The 23,711-nt window shown below is 40.2% G+C and overlaps 1 protein-coding gene across 1 annotated transcript in view; it reads left to right on the forward strand.

Moving 5' to 3' along the window:
• The window catches only part of LOC115122294 (cilia- and flagella-associated protein 100-like), a 31,661-nt gene that overhangs the window by 1,950 nt on the left and 6,000 nt on the right, over positions 1–23,711 (forward strand). The window contains exons 2-12 of the mRNA XM_065021098.1: positions 3,458–3,644; positions 6,345–6,409; positions 7,839–8,002; positions 8,195–8,275; positions 8,461–8,642; positions 8,746–8,839; positions 8,970–8,975; positions 11,900–11,972; positions 12,007–12,197; positions 12,630–12,765; positions 12,998–13,200. Of these exons, the coding sequence (XP_064877170.1) occupies positions 3,458–3,644; positions 6,345–6,409; positions 7,839–8,002; positions 8,195–8,275; positions 8,461–8,642; positions 8,746–8,839; positions 8,970–8,975; positions 11,900–11,972; positions 12,007–12,197; positions 12,630–12,765; positions 12,998–13,200 (1,382 nt within the window). The remainder of the gene's footprint in view (positions 1–3,457; positions 3,645–6,344; positions 6,410–7,838; positions 8,003–8,194; positions 8,276–8,460; positions 8,643–8,745; positions 8,840–8,969; positions 8,976–11,899; positions 11,973–12,006; positions 12,198–12,629; positions 12,766–12,997; positions 13,201–23,711) is intronic.

Consider the following 23,711-nt stretch of genomic DNA (forward strand, 5'->3'; position numbering starts at 1 on the left):
TTCGATGTTGTGGGCAACACAAAACTGGGGTAAATATTTCATACCAGGGATGGCTTGAGTGAATATTCAAATACATTATCATGGGAAAAAATAAACCATTATTGACTACCATTATGTATTGAACTATAGCCTAACGTTCGATAAAGTGCGACTGCATTCTTGAATGCTCAATTTTTATAATTCCTTCTCCACTGTAGCCCTACGCCTAGGGCTAATCCTATCCTGCTGTTGCGAAGTTTTACCTCAATATTATATGTAGTAAATTGTATATATTTTTGATTGCTTTGTAAACATTTCACTGTAAACTAAGCATTTCACAGTAAGGTTGTTGTATTTGTATTCGGCGCATGTGACAAATAGCATTTGATAGCATTTGATTTTAGTCCCAATTCTCATTCAATAGTTAGCCAACATCCAATTTATTCATTGTAGACGGCCTATGCCAGACAGGTTCACTGCCATCTATCGGATCTGTTGATGTCGGGTTAGCTCACGTAGCTCTACATCTTGATCAATTGTGACGCTCCAGCCATGTCACGGCGATTGCCAAATCCATAATCAAAATGTTTACATATATTGCAAGTCGCCGGTGAGATGCGTCATAATCAATACCCTACAGATAGCCTTAGTCTATGAAGACATTTACTAAATAGTGTACTTAAAAACAAATATATATTATTGTTTATAGGAGCATAGCTATAACAACAACTTCACAAAGTAAGGTAGGCTATCATTTTAAATGAATTATTTGCATGAGCCTATTTAAAGAAAAAGGCCACAATTGAGGCTGTGCAACATAGGATGACAGCCTAGCAGTAGAATATTTGCATAATTGGACTTGAACGATTAGGATCCATACTGGCCAATGTAATTGATTTTTCTTCATGGATGCTCAAGAAAAGATGTCTGTGAAGGATACCGTGGGAGCGGAGTCCCCGGACAGCATCGAAGACAGACCCCCAGCAATTTATAGTAAGTGAGAAAGCCGTCTACTGGGTCTGACGCTCAGTGTCACTACAGTAGGCAATATGCGCGATGACTGTAGAATACAATATAATATAATTCTAGGGTGAAGAGAGGTCTAGATAGTGCAGTTCAATTGTCTTACCCCATTAGAACCGAAAATATAAGTTTGTTTTACTCCAATGTTTGTAAACAATGTAATTGTAAACACACACTGTGGATGGTAGGCCTACCTTCAAAACATGGTTAAAACCATCATTTTGATCTCATGGATCTCTATGAACTTGGCTACATTTCTCCAGCCCCATCCCTGAGCTTTTTACCCAAACAGTAGAGGGTGGCAGCTTTGTTATGGTTTACATTTCAGTTTGCACAAACAGGTAGGCACAACGGTAAGCTACTTTGTAACACTGAAATTACACTATTCCCTATGCTGCTATTGATCAACCAAAACCTCACTTACAGACACTCACACACACTTGTAGACTCATTACATGCTGCTACTCTTTATTCTTCTTCTTCTTATGATCTATCCTGATGCCTAGTCACTTTACCCTGCCTTCATGTACATATCTACCTCAAATACTTATTATGATCTATCCTGATGCCTAGTCACTTTATTTACCCTGCCTTCATGTACATATCTACCTTAAATACTTATTATGATCTATCCTGATGCCTAGTCACTTTACCCTGCCTTCATGTACATATCTACCTCATTATTATCTATCCTGATGCCTAGTCACTTTACTCTGCCTTCATGTGCATATCTACCTCATTATTATCTATCCTGATGCCTAGTCACTTTACTCTGCCTTCATGTACATATCTACCTCATTATTATCTATCCTGATGCCTAGTCACTTTACTCTGCCTTCATGTGCATATCTACCTCAAATACCTTATTATGATCTATCCTGATGCCTAGTCACTTTACCCTGCCTTCATGTACATATCTACCTCAAATACCTTATTATTGTCTATTCTGATGCCTAGTCACTTTACTTTGCCTTCATGTACATATCTACCTCAAATACCTTATTATTATCTATCCTGACGCGTAGTCACTTTACTCTGCCTTCATGTACATATCTACCTCAAATAACTTATTATTGTCTATTCTGATGCCTAGTCACTTTACTTTGCCTTCATGTACATATCTATCTCAAATACCTTATTATTATCTATCCTAATGCCTAGTCACTTTACTCTGCCTTCATTTACATTTACATTTAAGTCATTTAGCAGACGCTCTTATCCAGAGCGACTTACAAATTGGTGCGTTCACCTTAAGACATCCAGTGGAACAGCCACTTTACAATAGTGCATCTAAATCTAGTAAGGGGGGGGGCTCTGGTGGTCATGAAAGGCCTGATGGGCACTCACTCAGGACGGCTTTACCCTGCCTTCATGTACATATCTACCTCAAATACCTTATTATCTATCCTGATGACGAGTCACTTTACCCTGCCTTCATGTACATATCTACCTCAAATACCTTATTATTATCTATCCTGATGCCTAGTCACTTTACCCTGCCTTCATGTACATATCTACCTCAAATACCTTATTATTATCTATCCTGATGCCTAGTCACTTTACTCTGCCTTCATGTACATATCTACCTCATTATTATCTATCCTGATGCCTAGTCATTTTACCCTGCCTTCATGTACATATCTACCTCAAACACCTGGTACCTCTGCACATTGATCTGGTACTGGTACTCCCTGTGTATAGCTCCACATTGATCTGGTACTGGTACTCCCTGTATATAGCTCCACATTGATCTGGTACTGGTACTCCCTGTATATAGCTCCATTCTTGTGTATTTTATTGAATTCCTCATGTTACTATTTTATTTTAACAAGAATTTCACTGTAAAGTCTACAACAATTATAATCGGCGCATGTGACAAATACAATTATTTTTGTTTCTAACCCCCACTGTAACCCCCATTCTAACCCCCACTCTAACCCACACTATCTATAGAGAAACAAACAGCCTTCAGACTAGCAGGTCCTCTCATCTCCTGCAGTGACACCAAGCCTCCAGTCTCAGGTGACCTGACATCCTGGTGCATTAGTGTCTATAGACAACTAGAGATATATGGAGATACAGCTCTCTGGTATTTACCTTTCAACAACCAGTGTTCAGTATGGCTGTGTAAAGTATGGAAATGTTTATGTATGTTTATGCAGAGAGACAGAGAGAAGTGAGGACAGCGAGGTGGAATCCCTTCAAACTCCCGGCAGACAACATCTTCCTCCTGAGAAACAAGGAAAATGAACAAAGGAAGCTGGTGAAGAAGTCATGTTGTGTCGTCTGTAGTGTTTGAACATTCTCTGTTTGACTCTATCAGGGTTTCATTGCATTCGTGATCCTTTTCCACTGTGACTGTGGACCTGACCATAATATTTGATCAAACTCTGATCCTCAGTGCCATCTTTCAACATGCCATCTTGACCATGCTCATTTGTGTGATGAACCATAGGAGCGCCAGCGACAGAAGACGCTGAAGGTCCATGAGAAGTCCACCTATGCTGGGAGGATACAGGCCAAGCAGGCTAACCTGAGGCAGGAGCTGAGGCAGGGGCAGAATGAGGTGTACTCCACCTCCTGCAGCAAGGCTGTGTCCACCCTCAGGGATGATCCGGCATGGAGGAAAGCTGCCACCCTGAGTGAGTGCCCGTCAGGCCTTTCATGACCACCAGAGCCATTTATTTAGAGAGTTTGGACAACTTTTAGAACAGAGGCCATGTTAGCACCTTTGAGCATTTCCCTTAATTCCTCCATTCATTATCAGTATTTGGAATCTTGTACATAGCATTGTTTGAAATTGAGAAGATTCTGTGAACTGCTATAGGTCAATATTGCCCATGGGGAGCTAACATGGCTGTCATGGAATGTAGGTAATATAAATACATCATAATGCAGAGACCTCAAAATCCTAACTCTCGAATACATGGCTCCGATGACCAGTATATTATGATGCTTCTCTGAGTCATTTTACTGTAGGGTCAGGGGGGTGAATCCTAACTTCCACTGAAGTCAAATCTTCACTTATTCTCCAATTGACATCAGTGCATGACTAAGTGGAAGCCTAGGATTATCCCCAGAGACATTGAGGATAAGTTGATAACTTAACAAGTTACTGAATCTGACTATTGACGCATAATGAAATGATGTATGCTCTGTTGTTTTCCAAGACCAAATCAAATCATCAAATCAAATCAAGCTTTATTTATGCAGCACATTTCAGAATGCAACGCAATGTGCTTCACAGGAAAAAACAATGAAGATAAAACAGAAATATTTACTACACAGCAAACAGAAGAGGATAAAAAAACAAAAGAATAACAATAAAAACGGAGAGATTAAAAAGCACCCTCAGGAAAAGCAAACCTAAAAAGGTTTGTTTCAAGATCTCTTTTAAATATGACCATAGTTTTGGCCCCCCTCGTGTTCTCTGGCAGGCTATTCCAGAGGCTGAAGGCATAATAACTAAAGGCGGTCTCTTCATGCCTCCTGGTCCAAGGCTTTGGGATAGTTAAAAAGGTCAATGCCAGAGGACCCGAGGAACCTACTAGGTACATAACTCAAAAGCATGTCTGACATGCTTTGGGGAGCACAATCATGGATTGATTTAAAAACCAAAAGAAGAATCTTAAAACTAATTCTAAAACTCACTGGCAGCCAGTGCAGAGATCTTAAAACTGGTTTAATGTGTGCTCTCCATCTGGTCTTGGTCAGTACCCGTGCTGCAGCATTCTGTATGTTTTGCAGTTGACCAATGGCTTTCTTGAGTAGACCAGACATGAGACCATTACAGTAGTCAAGCCTGCTTGTAATAAAAGCATTGATGAGTCTCTCTGTATCAATCTGAGAGAGAAACGGACACACATTTGCAATGTTTCTCAGGTGGTAAAAAGCTAGTTTGGTCACATTCCTAATGTGTGATTTCAAAATTGAGTTCAGAATCTAAAATGACACCTAGGTTTTTTACCTGGTGTTTTATCTTTATTGCCAGTGAAGTAAAATGTGAAGCCAAATTCTCTCTCTGTGCTTTGGCTCCAACAATAAATACCCTGGTCTTGTCTTGATTTAGCTGGAGGAAGTTGTGAGCCATCCAAGTATTTAAATCACTAATACAGTTTATAATACAATTTATCTGTGGAACTAAAATCCTCTGGTGACACAAATGTAAAGTTGTGTATAGTCTGCGTAACAATGAAAATCAATGCTATGCTTTCTGATAACGCTGCCAAGGGCTAACATATACAGAATAAACTGACCAGTACCCAAAATCGAACCTTGTGGAACGCCACGTGATATATATTTTCTCGGAATTGTGTTCAGGAAGTATGACAAAAAACTCTTGACAGGTTAAATAGGTCCTAAACCAATTTAGAACTCGAGCAGAGAGGCACACCCACCTCTCCAGTCTTTTCAGAAGGACATCATGATTAACAGTGTCGAATGCAGCACTTAAATCCAAGAGTACAAGGACAGAGAGCTGTTTGGCATCTGTGTTGGCTCTAAGATCATTTACCACTTTAACTAAGCCCGCCTGGCATTTCTAATTGCCTTATATATGCCAAGTTGCTCTCTCAGAATATCATAATGGATGTGCAACTCTGACTTTCTCCACTTCCATTCTGCCTTTCTGCAAATTTCTCTTTAATTGATACGTTTCCTCACTCATCAGGATTACTTAGCTATTGTTATTTTCCAAGACAAAAAGTGTTTTGTGTTACTGTAGTGATGATGCTCCAGAGAGAACATGTCCTCTCATATTGGACCTGCTCTCCTAATTCTAACCCTAACCATTTAGAGAAGAGAACAAAGACGGTCCGGTATCTAAAGTCAAAGGGATTTCATATGTATTCAATCTCCTGTCTTTGCCTCAAAGTATTTGAGTTTGCATAAAAGCATTTGAGTTAGCATTAAAGCATTTGTGTTAGCATAAAAGCATTTGAGTTAGCATTAAAGTATTTGAGTTAGCATAAAAGCATTTGTGTTAGCATTAAAGTATTTGAGTTAGCATTAAAGTATTTGAGTTAGCATAAAAGTATTTGAGTTAGCGTTAAAGTATTTGAGTTAGCATTAAAGTATTTGAGTTAGCATTAAAGTATTTGAGTTAGCATTAAAGTATTTGAGTTAGCATAAAAGCATTTGTGTTAGCATTAAAGTATTTGAGTTAGCATTAAAGTATTTGAGTTAGCATAAAAGTATTTGAGTTAGCGTTAAAGTATTTGAGTTAGCATAAAAGTATTTGTGTTAGCATTAAAGTATTTGAGTTAGCGTTAAAGTATTTGAGTTAGCATAAAAGTTTGCTAAAAGAACAGGCAGTAATCAATGAGAGTTTGTTCCCTCATCAGACTCGAATGACAGGGAGAATATTAGTGAGTACATCACTAAGAAGAGAGAGATGTTTCTTATTGAGGTAAGAAATTACATAATGTTTAGTACACCAAACCAACCACTGTCCAGTTATGAATGATTACTGTCTCACACTCACAAAACCCAAAAGACATATCAATGCACTTCCAGAAGTTAACATGGCATTGTTGTTTTCACCACTGGAGTATATATTTTCTAATCATTCAAACCAGGCTTCTGAGCTTCAGAGTTAATAACAACAACAAAAGCTGTTTTATACGTAAATCAGTTCAGAGATGAGGTAAGTGGAAAAACAGAAAGGCGCGATTGCTGTTATTGGTAACACAGCGCATGGCTTGGTTCAGCTTCGTGTGCGTCTCCTTTTTGCTTGAAGGCTCCGTTTATATTTGCCCAAAGTTTCCCTGAGCTAAGCTTGTCTGACCTATTACCCAAGCTCTGACAAAACCTGCATTGTTCCTTTAAAAACACACATTTTCGTCCCTTAATTCTTTCCACAGCCTCATAAAAAGATGTAAAAAAACAAAATAAGGAAAAAGGGCACAATTACATCAGGATATGCTTGTTGTTGTCCAGTCCTAACCATTTCAGTGAAAGTAAATAGCTACGTGAACATGAAAACACTTTGAGGCAGTAGCTTACTTGAAAGGCATCAATCCCCAGGTCTCAAGCTGCATCTCTAATAGGTCCCCTGGCATCACATTTCACCCTCTTAAGTCCCAGAGCCGCAGACATTTACATTTCCTGAGATTACTCACTCTCCAGACTGTACAAAACTCCAGTCACTTCCTTCACTGAGGAGTCTGTTTGCCTCAAGGGAGAGGCAGCTCTTTAACTTATTACATGTACAGTATTAGCATATCACAGCATGGAGAAGACGCAAATCATCTCTTCAAATGTGACCTTTTGTCACGTTCTGACCTTAGTTCCTTTGTTATGTCTTTGTTTTAGTATGGTCAGGGCGTAAGTTGGGTGGGTCAGGGCGTAAATTGGTTGGTCAGGGCGTAAGTTAGTTGTCTATGTTCCGTTTTCTATGTTGTGTTTTTGCATTTAGCCTGGTATGGTTCTCAATCAGAGGCAGGTGTCGTTAGTTGCCTCTGATTGAGAATCATACTTAGGTAGCCTTTTTCCACCTGTTTCGTGGGTGTTTGTTTCCTGTTTTTTCACCTTACAGGACTGTTTCGTGTCGTTCACTCTCTTTGTTGTTTTTTGGTCATTCAGTGTTCAGTTTATTTAATTAAATTTACTATGAACACTTACCACGCTGCGTGTTGGTCCCATGATTCCTATTCCTCATCATCAGACGAAGAGAAGAGCCGTTACACCTTTCCTGTTGTGTCTTTCCATTGCTATACCAACAAAACAATAAACACTCTCCGTCTCCGTTCTTACTTGGACCTGTTCTCTGTTTTGAACGCAAAGTCTCTCCTCTCCTTCCTTCCTGTGGTCACTGACCTTTAACCCTTTCTCCCCAGTACTCCCTGGCTGTGAAGAGGGAGGTGATTCACAAGCTGGCTGAGGTGGCCACCAAGGAAGAGAACAGGCTGCAGCAGGCGGAGACATTTCTGGACGAGGACACGGCCATGTTTGACGAGTTCCTCGAGGAGAATGACAAGAACTCAGTGGAGGCAATCAAAATGTACCAGACTACAGTCCACTGTCTCTACAAAACCGTTTTCATATTGTGTGATTTTACAGTGTTTGTTTTATGGGTATAATGATTATTATGAATAATAACAATAAGATATCTTTTGAATAACTGAACCAACAAGAAGACTGTATTTCCCTCCATGTGCTTCCTTTAAATCATCATTCGTGTTGACTGTTGTAGTGCTGAACACGAGACCAAAGCCAAACTGGAGAAGGTTGCAGAGATCAAGAGGATCTCAGGCAAAATGGTGGCAGTAAAAAGGTACTATGGCAGACAGTAAAGGTGCTTTCTTTTACTATGTACTGTGCATGAGTTCTGCATAAGTTGACATACTTTGTGTGATGGCTTCTGGATGTGTGCCAATGTTTGTGGTGGGTGTAAGCTTTACAAATGTTATTGCGTACATGCAATTGAGCATGATGGCACATGTTCATATGTGTCCACAGTGACATCTCCAAGAACGAGGAGATCCTGAAGGAGTACACCCTGTACAATGGCTTCCTGCTGAAGCTGTCCCCTACAGAGTGGCAGGAGAGACAGCAGGCTCGCAGGGCCATGGTGGACAAGATCAAAGCTGCCATCAAGGAGAGGGAGGCTCAGCTAGCCGGGCCAGCCAAACCCGGCAGACGTATGTCAATTACAGTAGTTGTCACATCATATCACACCAGTCACATTTGACAGACTGTGATTATGGGTCTGGTTCATTAGAGATCTACGTTCTCTCTGTTCAGGTAAAGAGAGTATGGCCAGGGACCTGCCTCCTGTATGTGACCCCAGGACTCCCCAGAGACAGAGTATGATGGGAACCAGAGAGAGCATCAAGCCGTGAGTGGAGCCCCAGTACATTACTCCAGAGCAGGGCTCGCCAACCTTGTTCCTGGAGAGATATCCCCCTGTTCCCTACAACCCCAGTTGTAACGAACCTGATTCAGCTTGTCAACCAGCTAATTATTAGAATCAGGTGCGCTAGATTAGGGTTGGAGTGAAAACCTACAGGACAGTAGCTCTCCAGAAACAGGGTTGGACTGAACCTACTGGGCGGTAGCTCTCCAGGAACAGGGTTGGACTGAACCTACTGGGCGGTAGCTCTCCAGGAACAGGGTTGGACTGAACCTACTGGGCGGTAGCTCTCCAGGAACAGGGTTGGACTGAACCTACTGGGCGGTAGCTCTCCAGGAACAGGGTTGGACTGAACCTACTGGGCGGTAGCTCTCCAGGAACAGGGTTGGACTGAACCTACTGGGCGGTAGCTCTCCAGGAACAGGGTTGGACTGAACCTACAGGACAGTAGCTCTCCAGAAACAGGGTTGGACTGAACCTACTGGGCGGTAGCTCTCCAGGAACAGGGTTGGACTGAACCTACTGGGCGGTAGCTCTCCAGGGACAGGGTTGGAGAGCCCTGTTCAAGAGTGTTGTTGAGATGTCTCTGTTGCATCGTTTAACTGTATCTGACAAATACAATTTGATTTGATTTGATAACTGTATCCCTGTCACGAGGTTGGTAGCACCTTAATTGGGGAGGACGGGCTCATGGTAATGGCTGGAGCGGAATAGGTGGAATGTACATCAAACACATGGTTTGATGCCATTCCATTAACCCTGTTACAGCCATTATTATGAGCCGTCCTCCCCTCAGCAGCCTCCACTGATGCCTATGTCCTTATGTCTCTAACCAAGATGGCATAGCAGTCGGACGTGTGTTTTGTCTTGTCCCGTGTAAAAATAATTTTTCCTTGTTTTTTTTCATATATATTTCGTATATATTTTAATATCACTTTCCATCTACGGACTGAATATATTCTCCTGCAACCCGCCTCACCCAATGTGGTAGGGATCTGCTATTTGTTTTATACTTAAGAACCGGAACCCCCATCAAAAGTTAGCCAGCTAACTGGCTACTAGCTTGTAGTCAGTTAACCATTGCTAGGCCCATCTGCTAGGCGCATCTCCCGGCTAGCCCGCTAGCTGTCTAGAGCACATCGGACTGTTCGCTTAAGAGGTCCAACGGACAAATTCTTTGGCCACTATATCTATTTTGCCAATTGGCCTGGTTTACCACACGGAGCCCTATTGATCCGTCTGCCGACGTCACAGCACGAGGGGGTCACAACAGACTTTCTTCCGTCGCAACGTCCCTCAAAGGCCCTTCTGCTAACTTGCTATCCCCGGCCCGCTAGCTGCCCTGCTACAGACCTATATATTTCCTACCCTGCCATTCTAAGGTCTTTGAAAGCCAAGTTAACAAACAGATCACCGACCATTTCGAATCCCACAGTACCTTCTCCGCTATGCAATCTGGTTTCCGAGCTGGTCATGGATGCACCTCAGCCACGCTCAAGGTCCTAAACGACATCATAACCGCCATTGATAAAAGACAGTACTGTACAGCTGTATTCATCGACCTGGCCAAGGCTTTCGACTCTGTCAATCACCACATTCTTATTGGCAGACTCAACAGCCTTGGTTTCTCAAATGACTGCCTCACCTGGTTCACCAACTACTCCTCTGACAGAGTTCAGTGTGTCAAATCAGAGGGCATGTTGTGCGGCCCTCTGGCAGTCTATGGTGGTGCCACAAGGTTCAATTCTCAGGCCGACTCTTTTCTCTGTATACATCAATGATGTCGCTCTTGCTGCTGGTGATTCTCTGATCCACCTCTACGCAGACGACACCATTCTGTATACTTCTGGCCCTTCTTTGGACACTGTGTTAACTAACCTCCAGACAAGCTTCAATGCCATACAACTCTCCTTCCGTGGCCTCCAACTGCTCTTAAATGCAAGCAAAACTAAATGCATGCTCTTCAACCGATCGCTGCCCACACCTAACCACCCATCCAGCATCACTACTCTGGACGGTTGTGACTTAGAATTAGTTAGACTGTAAACTCTCCTTCCAGACTCACATTAAGCATCTCCAATCCAAAATTAAATGTAGAATCGGCTTCCTATTTCGCAACAAAGCATCCTTCACTCATGCTGCCAAACATAACCTCGTAAAACTGACTATCCTGCAGATCCTCGACTTCGGCGATGTCATTTACAAAATAGCCTCCAACACTCTCAGCAAATTGGATGCAGTCTATCACAGTGGCATCCGTTTTGTCACCAAAGCCCCATATACTACCCACCACTGCGACCTGTATGCTCTCGTTGGCTGGCACTCGCTTCATATCCGTCGGCAAACCCACTGGCTCCAGGTCATCTATAAGTTGTTGCTAGGTAAAGCCCCGCCTTATCTCAGCTCACTGGTCACCATAGCAGCACCCACCCGCAGCATGCGCTCCAGCAGGTATATTTCACTGGTCACCCCCAAAGCCAATTCCTCCTTCAGCCGCCTTTCCTTCCAGTTCTCTGCTGCTAATGAACGAACTGCAAAAATCACTGAAGCTGGAGACTTATATCTCCCTCACTAGCTTTAAGCACCAGCTGTCAGAGTAGCTCACAGATCACTGCACCTGTACATAGCCCATCTGTAAATAACCCATCTGTAAATAGCCCATCCAACTACCTCATCACCATATTGTTATTTATTTTGCTCCTTTGCACCCCAGTATCTCTACTTTCACACTCATATTCTGCACATCTATCACCCCAGTGTTTAATTTGCCATACTGTAATAATTTCGCCACTATGGCCTATTTATTGCCTCAACCCCCTTATCCTACCTCATTTGCACACACTGTATATAGACTTACTCTACTGTATTATTGACTGTATGTTTGTTAATTCCATGTGTAACTCTGTTGTTGTTTGTGTCACACCGCTTTGCTTTATCTTGGCCAGGTCGCAGTTGTAAATGAGAACTTGTTCTCAACTAGCCTACCTGGTTAAATAAAAGGTGAAATCAAATAAAAATAAATAAAACATTTTGGTTGTGTTTTAGGAAGGAGGTTACAGTACCGGTGGATGAGAGCAAACTGCCTGAATATGAGGTCAGATACGTTTTATGCTATATCATTCACCTGGTGTCAAAGTAGCCTTAACGTTGACCTAAGTAAAGGTTCACTGTGTGTATGTATTACCCCACAGGAGCCGGAGCTGTTCTTCACTGACCCTCAGCAGCTGTTGGACCTGCTGACAGACCTGGAGAAGCAGAACCTGACTCTGATCCAGAACTCCAGAGAGACAGAGGAGACCATGGAGGAGTTCAAACACACTTTGGACAACACTCGCAACAAGATGTTAGAGAGCCCAGCGACTTTATGTCCTCACATCTACATACAGTGGTCCTTCCTTTCAAATTTAGGATCTTATGCCGCGATCGTTTGTGGTAGATGGTGTCAGATTGTGGTAAATTGCATCATTCTGGCAACAATGTCTGAAACAACGTATAACGTGCCATATCATTCTGTGGCACCTCGCAAGCTGTGCTGCAGTACGCCAAAACTTTTGAAGGAAGAACCATTGTAGTGGCGATAGTGATTGAACTACCTGTATTCAAACTGCCATTACCTCGGAGTAGAATAATCTGTTGGCGTTGATTAAAAATACTGTGCATTCTCCTGTTTATACAAGAACGATCTTCAAAGAACACCTGAAGGAGCATACTGTCAAGAATGCATGAATGCAAAGCATTCAAAATTTGTCATTTTAAACATTGTGTGTGTATCCAGGGACCAGGAGACAGAGCAGCTGACCCAGCAGATTGACATAATTACCCATGCCATCCAGAGAGAGAAGGACACTGCTGCTGAGCTGGAGCTCAAATCGCGACTCTTCTCCTTTGGGAAATACAAGGCAGAGGACCAGGTATACATGAACTGTTCACAGACAGACAGACAAACAAACAGCACACACAACTGCTTGCATTCATATGTATACACACATACAGTACACAGAGTGAACTCTACTTGGGCAAAGTCACCATACAGACCTAATATAGAGAAAATGAGGTATGGTAGGAGTGTGAAGCAGTGAAGTTGAACTTGATCACCCTCAAATGGCTCTTACACTGACTGACTTCCATTATCCCTTTGTACAGGATGTGATGCTGGAGGCCCTGGGCAGGAAGGTGGCAGAGGTGTACAGGAGCTATGCGGGGGAGAGTGGGGCCAACCTGACCACGCTACAGATGCTGACCAACATCGAGGGCCGCCTGGGGGAGTTGCTGGAGAACATGGAGCTGGTTCCCAAGGGCCGTGTGCTCATGGCCGAGAGGGCCAAGGAGAAGGAGAGGAGACTCAGGTGGGTCATCAAGAGTACAGTCAGTTAGATAACATATCAGTAGTCAGTCAGTTAGATAACATATCAGTAGTCAGTCAGTTAGCTAACATATCAGTAGTCGTCAGTTAGCTGACATCTCAGTAGTCAGTCAGTTAGATAACATATCAGTAGTCAGTCAGTTAGATAACATATCAGTAGTCAGTCAGTTAGATAACATATCAGTAGTCAGTCAGTTAGATAACATATCAGTAGTCAGTCAGTTAGATAACATATCAGTAGTCGTCAGTTAGCTGACATATCAGTAGTCGTCAGTTAGATGACATATCAGTAGTCAGTCAGTTAGATGACATATCAGTAGTCAGTCAGTTAGATAACATATCAGTAGTCAGTCAGTTAGCTGACATATCAGTAGTCAGTCAGTTAGATAACATATCAGTAGTCAGTCAGTTAGCTAACATATCAGTAGTCAGTCAGTTAGATAACATATCAGTAGTCAGTCAGTTAGATAACATATCAGTAGTCAGTCAGTTAGATAACATATCAGTAGTCGTCAGTTAGATGACATATCAGTAGTCAGTCAGTTAGATGACATATCAGTAGTCAGTCAGTTAGATAACATATCAGTAGTCAGTCAGTTAGCTGACATATCAGTAGTCAGTCAGTTAGCTGACATATCAGTAGTCAGTCAGTTAGATAACATATCAGTAGTCAGTCAGTTAGATAACATATCAGTAGTCAGTCATATCAGTAGTCAGTCATTAGATACATATCAGTAGTCAGTCAGTTAGATGACATATCAGTAGTCAGTCAGTTAGATGACATATCAGTTAGAGAGACATCTCAGTAGTCAGTCAGTTAGATGACATCTCAGTACATCAGTCATATCAGTAGTCAGTCAGTTAGATGACATATCAGTAGTCAGTTAGCTGACATATCAGTCAGTAGTCAGTTAGATGACATATCAGTAGTCAGTCAGTTAGATGACATCTCAGTAGTCAGTCAGTTAGAGTGACATATCAGTAGTCAGTTAGATAACACACATATCAGTAGTCAGTCAGTTAGAAGACATCTCAGTAGTCAGTCAGTTAGATGACATCTCAGTAGTCAGTCAGTTAGATGACATCTCAGTAGTCAGTCAGTTAGATGACATCTCAGTAGTCAGTCAGTTAGATGACATCTCAGTAGTCAGTCAGTTAGATACCATATCAGTAGTCAGTCAGTCAGTAGTCAGTCAGTTAGATAACATATCAGTAGTCAGTCAGTTAGCTGTAGTCATCAGTTAGTAACATATCAGTAGTCAGTCAGTTAGCTGACATCAGTAGTCAGTCAGTTAGATAACTGACATCAGTAGTCAGTCAGTTTAGGGTAACATGTCAGTCAGTCAGTCAGTTAGCTGACATATCAGTAGTCAGTCAGTTAGATAACATATCAGTAGTCAGTCAGTTAGATGACATATCAGACATCTCATATCAGTAGTCAGTCAGTTAGCAGTGACATCTCAGTAGTCAGTCAGTTAGACATCTCAGACATCAGTCAGTAGTCAGTCAGTTAGATGACATCTCAGTAGTCAGTCAGTTAGATGACATCTCAGTAGTCAGTCAGTTAGATAACATATCAGTAGTCAGTCAGTTAGATAACATATCAGTAGTCAGTCAGTTAGATGAATATCATATCAGTAGTCATAGTCAGTTAGATAACATATCAGTAGTCAGTCAGTTAGCAGTTGAATCATATCAGTAGTCAGTCAGTTAGATGAATCATATCAGTAGTCAGTCATCTCAGTAGTCAGTCAGTAGATGACATATCAGTAGTCAGTCAGTTAGATAACATATCAGTAGTCAGTCAGTTAGATAACATATCAGTAGTCAGTCAGTTAGATAACATATCATATCAGTAGTCAGTCAGTTAGATAACATATCAGTAGTCAGTCAGTTAGCTAACATATCAGTAGTCAGTCAGTTAGATAACATATCAGTAGTCAGTCAGTTAGTCAGTTAACATATCAGTAGTCAGTCAGTTAGATAACATCTCAGTAGTCAGTCAGTTAGATAACATATCAGTAGTCAGTCAGTTAGATAACATATCAGTAGTCAGTCAGTTAGATAACATATCAGTAGTCAGTCAGTTAGATAACATATCAGTAGTCAGTCAGTTAGATGACATATCAGTAGTCGTCAGTTAGATAACATATCAGTTAGATCATATCAGTCAGTCAGTTAGCTGACATCTCAGTAGTCAGTCAGTTAGATAACTGACATCTCAGTAGTCAGTCAGTTAGATATCAGACATCTCAGTAGTCAGTCAGTTAGATGACATATCAGTAGTCAGTCAGTTAGATGACATCTCAGTAGTCAGTCAGTTAGATGACATCTCAGTAGTCAGTCAGTTAGATAACATATCAGTAGTCAGTCAGTTAGATAACATATCAGTAGTCAGTCAGTTAGATAACATATCAGTAGTCAGTCAGTTAGCTAACATATCAGTAGTCAGTCATATCAGTTAGATAACATATCAGTAGTCAGTCAGTTAGATAACATATCAGTTAGTCATATCAGTTAGATAACATATCAGTAGTCAGTCAGTTAGATAACATATCAGTAGTCAGTCAGTTAGATAACATATCAGTAGTCAGTCAGTTAGATAACATATCAGTAGTCAGTCAGTTAGATAACATATCAGTAGTCAGTCATATCAGTAGTCAGTCAGTTAGATGACATATCAGTAGTCAGTCAGTTAGATAACATATCAGTAGTCAGTCAGTTAGATAACATAGTCAGTAGTCAGTAGTAGTCAGTTAGATAACATATCAGTAGTCAGTCAGTTAGATGACATATCAGTAGTCAGTTAGATAACATATCAGTTCAGCTGACATATCAGTAGTCAGTCAGTTAGCTAACATATCAGTAGTCAGTCAGTTAGATAACATATCAGTAGTCAGTCAGTTAGATAACATATCAGTAGTCAGTCAGTTAGATAACATATCAGTAGTCAGTCAGTTAGATGACATCTCAGTAGTCAGTCAGTTAGATGACATCTCAGTAGTCAGTCAGTTAGATGACATCTCAGTAGTCAGTCAGTTAGATAACATATCAGTAGTCAGTCAGTCAGTCAGTTAGATAACATATCAGTAGTCAGTCAGTTAGCTGACATCTCAGTAGTCAGTCAGTTAGCTGACATCTCAATAGTCAGTCAGTTAGATGACATCTCAGTAGTCAGTCAGTTAGATGACATCTCAGTAGTCAGTCAGTTAGATGACATCTCAGTAGTCAGTCAGTTAGATGACATCTCAGTAGTCAGTCAGTTAGATGACATATCAGTAGTCAGTCAGTTAGATACCATATCAGTATCAGTAGTCATCAGTAGTCAGTTAGATAACATCAGTCAGTAGTCATCAGTCAGTTAGCTGACATCAGTAGTCAGTCAGTTAGCTGACATCTCAGTCAGTCAGTCAGTTAGATGACATCTCAGTAGTCAGTCAGTTAGATGACATCTCAGTAGTCAGTCAGTTAGATGACATATCAGTAGTCAGTCAGTTAGATGACATATCAGTAGTCAGTCAGTTAGATAACATATCAGTAGTCAGTCAGTTAGATGACATATCAGTAGTCAGTCAGTTAGATAACATATCAGTAGTCAGTCAGTTAGATAACATATCAGTAGTCAGTCAGTTAGATAACATCAGTCAGTAGTCATATCAGTCAGTTAGATAACATTAGATGACATATCAGTAGTCAGTCAGTTAGCTGACATATCAGTAGTCAGTCAGTTAGATAACATATCAGTAGTCAGTCAGTTAGCTGAATATCATATCAGTAGTCAGTCAGTTAGATAACATATCAGTAGTCAGTCAGTTAGATGACATATCAGTAGTCAAGATAACATATCAGTAGCCAGTCAGTTAGATAACAGTCATCAGTTAGCAACATATCAGTAGTCAGTCAGTTAGATAACATATCAGTAGTCAGTCAGTTAGATAATATCAGTATCAGTTAGTCATATCAGTAGTCAGTCAGTTAGATGACATCTCAGTAGTCAGTCAGTTAGATAACATATCAGTAGTCGTCAGTTAGCTGACATATCAGTAGTCGTCAGTTAGTTGACATATCAGTAGTCAGTCAGTTAGATAACATATCAGTAGTCAGTCAGTTAGCTGACATATCAGTAGTCAGTCAGTTAGCTGACATATCAGTAGTCAGTCAGTTAGATGACATCTCAGTAGTCAGTCAGTTAGATGACATCTCAGTAGTCAGTCAGTTAGATGACATCTCAGTAGAGTCAGTTAGAAGACTCAGTAGTCAGTCAGTTAGATGACATATCAGTAGTCAGTCAGTTAGCTGACATATCAGTAGTCAGTCAGTTAGATAACATATCAGTAGTCAGTCAGTTAGATAACATATCAGTAGTCAGTCAGTTAGATAACATATCAGTAGTCAGTCAGTTAGATAACATATCAGTAGTCAGTCAGTTAGCTAACATATCAGTAGTCAGTCAGTTAGATAACATATCAGTAGTCAGTCAGTTAGATAACATATCAGTAGTCAGTCAGTTAGATAACATATCAGTAGTCAGTCAGTTAGATAACATATCAGTAGTCAGTCAGTTAGATAACATATCAGTAGTCAGTCAGTTAGATAACATATCAGTAGTCAGTCAGTTAGATAACATATCAGTAGTCAGTCAGTTAGATGACATCTCAGTAGTCAGTCAGTTAGCTATAAGTAGTCAGTTAGATAACATATCAGTAGTCAGTCAGTTAGATAACATATCAGTAGTCAGTCAGTTAGATAACATATCAGTAGTCAGTCAGTTAGATAACATATCAGTAGTCAGTCAGTTAGCTGACATATCAGTAGTCGTCAGTTAGATGACATATCAGTAGTCAGTCAGTTAGATGACATCTCAGTAGTCAGTCAGTTAGCTGACATCTCAGTAGTCAGTCAAAGATGACATCTCAGTAGTCAGTCAGTTAGATGACATCTCAGTAGTCATCAGTTAGATGACATCTCAGTAGTCAGTCAGTTAGATGACATCTCAGTAGTAGTCAGTTAGATGACATATCAGTAGTCAGTCAGTTAGATAACATATCAGTAGTCAGTCAGTTAGATAACATATCAGTAGTCAGTCAGTTAGCTAACATATCAGTAGTCAGTCAGTTAGATAACATATCAGTAGTCAGTCAGTTAGCTAACATATCAGTAGTCAGTCAGTTAGATAACATATCAGTAGTCAGTCAGTTAGATAACATATCAGTAGTCAGTCAGTTAGCTGACATATCAGTAGTCAGTCAGTTAGATAACATATCAGTAGTCAGTCAGTTAGCTAACATATCAGTAGTCAGTCAGTTAGATAACATATCAGTAGTCAGTCAGTTAGCTAACATATCAGTAGTCGTCAGTTAGTAGTCAGTTAGATAACATATCAGTAGTCAGTCAGTTAGATAACATATCAGTAGTCAGTCAGTTAGATAACATATCAGTAGTCAGTCAGTTAGATAACATATCAGTAGTCAGTCAGTTAGATGACATATCAGTAGTCGTCAGTTAGATGACATATCAGTAGTCGTCAGTTAGATGACATATCAGTAGTCAGTCAATTAGATAACATGTCAGTAGTCAGTCAGTTAGATAACATCAGTAGTCAGTCAGTTAGATAACATATCAGTAGTCGTCAGTTAGCTGACATATCAGTAGTCGTCAGTTAGATAACATATCAGTAGTCAGTCAGTTAGCTGACATATCAGTAGTCAGTCAGTTAGATAACATATCAGTAGTCAGTCAGTTAGATAACATATCAATAGTCAGTCAGTTAGATAACATATCAGTAGTCGTCAGTTAGATGACATATCAGTAGTCAGTCAGTTAGATGACATATCAGTAGTCAGTCAGTTAGATAACATATCAGTAGTCAGTAGTGACATATCAGTAGTCAGTCATTAGCTGACATATCAGTAGTCAGTCAGTTAGATAACATATCAGTAGTCAGTCAGTTAGCTGACATCTCAGTAGTCAGTAGTCACATCTCAATAGTCAGTCAGTTAGATGACATATCAGTAGTCAGTCACATATCAGTAGTCAGTTAGATAACATATCAGTAGTCAGTCAGTTAGCTGACATCTCAGTAGTCAGTCAGTTAGATCTCAGTACATATCAGTAGTCAGTCAGTAGTAGCTAACATCTCAGTAGTCAGTAGTCAGTAGTCAGTCAGTAGATAACATATCAGTAGTCAGTCAGTTAGATAACATATCAGTAGTCAGTCAGTTAGATAACTATCAGTAGTCATCAGTTCAGTAGTCAGTTAGCTGACATATCAGTAGTCAGTCAGTTAGATAACATATCAGTAGTCAGTCAGTTAGATAACATATCAGTAGTCAGTCAGTTAGATGACATATCAGTAGTCAGTCAGTTAGCTGACATATCAGTAGTTGGGTAACATGTCAGTAGTCAGTCAGTTGGGTAACATATCAGTAGTCAGTCAGTTAGATGACATATCAGTAGTCAGTCAGTTAGATGACATCTCAGTAGTCAGTCAGTTAGATGACATCTCAGTAGTCAGTCAGTTAGATGACATCTCAGTAGTCAGTCAGTTAGATAACATATCAGTAGTCGTCAGTTAGCTGACATATCAGTAGTCGTCAGTTAGCTGACATCAGTAGTCAGTCAGTTAGCTGACATCAGAAGTCAGTCAGTTGGGTAACATGTCAGTAGTCAGTCAGTTGGGTAACATGTCAGTAGTCAGTCAGTTAGAAGACATCTCAGTAGTCAGTCAGTTAGAAGACATCTCAGTAGTCAGTCAGTTAGAAGACATCTCAGTAGTCAGTCAGTTAGATGACATCTCAGTAGTCAGTTAGTTAGATAACATCTCAGTAGTCAGTCAGTTAGATAACATATCAGTAGTCGTCAGTTAGCTGACATCAGTAGTCAGTCAGTTAGCTGACATCAGTAGTCAGTCAGTTAGCTGACATCAGTAGTCAGTCAGTTGGGTAACATGTCAGTAGTCAGTCAGTTAGCTGACATATCAGTAGTCAGTCAGTTAGATAACATATCAGTAGTCAGTCAGTTAGCTGACATCTCAGTAGTCAGTCAGTTAGCTGACATCTCAGTAGTCAGTCAGTTAGAAGACATCTCAGTAGTCAGTCAGTTAGATGACATCTCAGTAGTCAGTCAGTTAGATGACATCTCAGTAGTCAGTCAGTTAGATGACATCTCAGTAGTCAGTCAGTTAGATAACATATCAGTAGTCAGTCAGTTAGATAACATATCAGTAGTCAGTCAGTTAGATAACATATCAGTAGTCAGTCAGTTAGCTAACATATCAGTAGTCAGTCAGTTAGATAACATATCAGTAGTCAGTCAGTTAGATAACATATCAGTAGTCAGTCAGTTAGATAACATATCAGTAGTCAGTCAGTTAGCTGACATATCAGTAGTCAGTCAGTTAGATAACATATCAGTAGTCAGTCAGTTAGCTAACATATCAGTAGTCAGTCAGTTAGATAACATATCAGTAGTCAGTCAGTTAGCTAACATATCAGTAGTCGTCAGTTAGCTGACATCTCAGTAGTCAGTCAGTTAGATAACATATCAGTAGTCAGTCAGTTAGATAACATATCAGTAGTCAGTCAGTTAGATAACATATCAGTAGTCAGTCAGTTAGATAACATATCAGTAGTCAGTCAGTTAGATGACATATCAGTAGTCGTCAGTTAGATAACATATCAGTAGTCAGTCAGTTAGCTGACATCTCAGTAGTCAGTCAGTTAGCTGACATCTCAGTAGTCAGTCAGTTAGATGACATCTCAGTAGTCAGTCAGTTAGATGACATCTCAGTAGTCAGTCAGTTAGATGACATCTCAGTTAGATGACATCTCAGTAGTCAGTCAGTTAGATGACATATCAGTAGTCAGTCAGTTAGATAACATATCATCAGTCAGTCATATCAGTAGTCAGTCAGTTAGCTAACATATCAGTAGTCAGTCAGTTAGATAACATATCAGTAGTCAGTCAGTTAGCTAACATATCAGTAGTCAGTCAGTTAGATAACATATCAGTAGTCAGTCAGTTAGATAACATATCAGTAGTCAGTCAGTTAGCTGACATATCAGTAGTCAGTCAGTTAGATAACATATCAGTAGTCAGTCAGTTAGCTAACATATCAGTAGTCAGTCAGTTAGATAACATATCAGTAGTCAGTCAGTTAGCTAACATATCAGTAGTCGTCAGTTAGCTGACATCAGTAGTCAGTCAGTTAGCTGACATCAGTAGTCAGTCAGTTAGCTGACATGTCAGTAGTCCGTCAGTTAGCTGACATGTCAGTAGTCAGTCAGTTAGCTGACATGTCAGTAGTCAGTCAGTTAGCTGACATGTCAGTAGTCAGTCAGTTAGATGACATGTCAGTAGTCAGTCAGTTAGATGACATGTCAGTAGTCAGTCAGTTAGCTGACATATCAGTAGTTGGGTAACATGTCAGTAGTCAGTCAGTTGGGTAACATATCAGTAGTCAGTCAGTTAGATGACATATCAGTAGTCAGTCAGTTAGATGACATATCAGTAGTCAGTCAGTTAGAAGACATCTCAGTAGTCAGTCAGTTAGAAGACATCTCAGTAGTCAGTCAGTTAGATGACATCTCAGTAGTCAGTTAGTTAGATAACATCTCAGTAGTCAGTCAGTTAGATAACATATCAGTAGTCGTCAGTTAGCTGACATCAGTAGTCAGTCAGTTAGCTGACATCAGTAGTCAGTCAGTTAGCTGACATCAGTAGTCAGTCAGTTGGGTAACATGTCAGTAGTCAGTCAGTTAGAAGACATCTCAGTAGTCAGTCAGTTAGAAGACATCTCAGTAGTCAGTCAGTTAGAAGACATCTCAGTAGTCAGTCAGTTAGATGACATCTCAGTAGTCAGTTAGTTAGATAACATCTCAGTAGTCAGTCAGTTAGATAACATATCAGTAGTCAGCAGTTAGCTGTTAGTCAGTGATAACATCAGTAGTCAGTCAGTTAGCTGACATCAGTAGTCAGTCAGTTAGCTGACATCAGTAGTCAGTCAGTTGGGTAACATGTCAGTAGTCAGTCAGTTAGCTGTACATATCAGTAGTCAGTCAGTTAGATAACATATCAGTAGTCAGTCAGTTAGCTGACATCTCAGTAGTCAGTCAGTTAGCTGACATCTCAGTAGTCAGTCAGTTAGAAGACATCTCAGTAGTCAGTCAGTTAGATGACATCTCAGTAGTCAGTCAGTTAGATGACATCTCAGTAGTCAGTCAGTTAGATGACATCTCAGTAGTCAGTCAGTTAGATAACATATCAGTAGTCAGTCAGTTAGATAACATATCAGTAGTCAGTCAGTTAGATAACATATCAGTAGTCAGTCAGTTAGCTAACATATCAGTAGTCAGTCAGTTAGATAACATATCAGTAGTCAGTCAGTTAGTAACATATCAGTAGTCAACAACATATCAGTAGTCAGTCAGTTAGATAACATATCAGTAGTCAGTCAGTTAGCTGACATATCAGTAGTCAGTCAGTTAGATGACATATCAGTAGTCAGTCAGTTAGCTAACATATCAGTAGTCAGTCAGTTAGCTAACATATCAGTAGTCAGTCAGTTAGCTAACATATCAGTAGTCGTCAGTTAGATGACATATCAGTAGTCAGTCAGTTAGATAACATATCAGTAGTCAGTCAGTTAGATGACATATCAGTAGTCAGTCAGTTAGATAACATATCAGTAGTCAGTCAGTTAGCTAACATATCAGTAGTCAGTCAGTTAGATAACATATCAGTAGTCAGTCAGTTAGATAATATCAGTAGTCAGTCAGTTAGCAGTAGTCAGTCAGTTAGACATCAGTAGTCAGTCAGTTAGATAACATATCAGTAGTCATATCAGTCAGTTAGATAACATATCAGTAGTCAGTCAGTTAGATAACATATCAGTAGTCAGTCAGTTAGATAAGTAGTCATCAGTCATATCAGTAGTCAGTCAGTTAGATAACATAGATCAGACATATCAGTAGTCAGTCAGTTAGATAACATATCAGTAGTCAGTCAGTTAGCTGACATCTCAGTAGTCAGTCAGTTAGATAACATGACATCTCAGTAGTCAGTCAGTTAGATAACATATCAATAGTCAGTCAGTTAGATGACATATCAGTAGTCGTCAGTTAGATGACATATCAGTAGTCAGTCAGTTAGATGACATCTCAGTAGTCAGTCAGTTAGATGACATCTCAGTAGTCAGTCAGTTAGATGACATCTCAGTAGTCAGTCAGTTAGATAACATATCAGTAGTCAGTCAGTTAGATAACATATCAGTAGTCAGTCAGTTAGATAACATATCAGTAGTCAGTCAGTTAGCTAACATATCAGTAGTCAGTCAGTTAGATAACATATCAATAGTCAGTCAGTTAGATGACATAGTAGTCAGTCATCATATCAGTAGTCAGTCAGTTAGATAACATATCAGTCAGTCAGTCAACATATCAGTTAGATAACATATCAGTAGTCAGTCAGTTAGCTGACATATCAGTAGTCAGTCAG

This window comes from Oncorhynchus nerka, linkage group LG7 (genome assembly GCF_034236695.1).
Source record: "Oncorhynchus nerka isolate Pitt River linkage group LG7, Oner_Uvic_2.0, whole genome shotgun sequence".
Taxonomy (NCBI): domain Eukaryota; kingdom Metazoa; phylum Chordata; class Actinopteri; order Salmoniformes; family Salmonidae; genus Oncorhynchus; species Oncorhynchus nerka.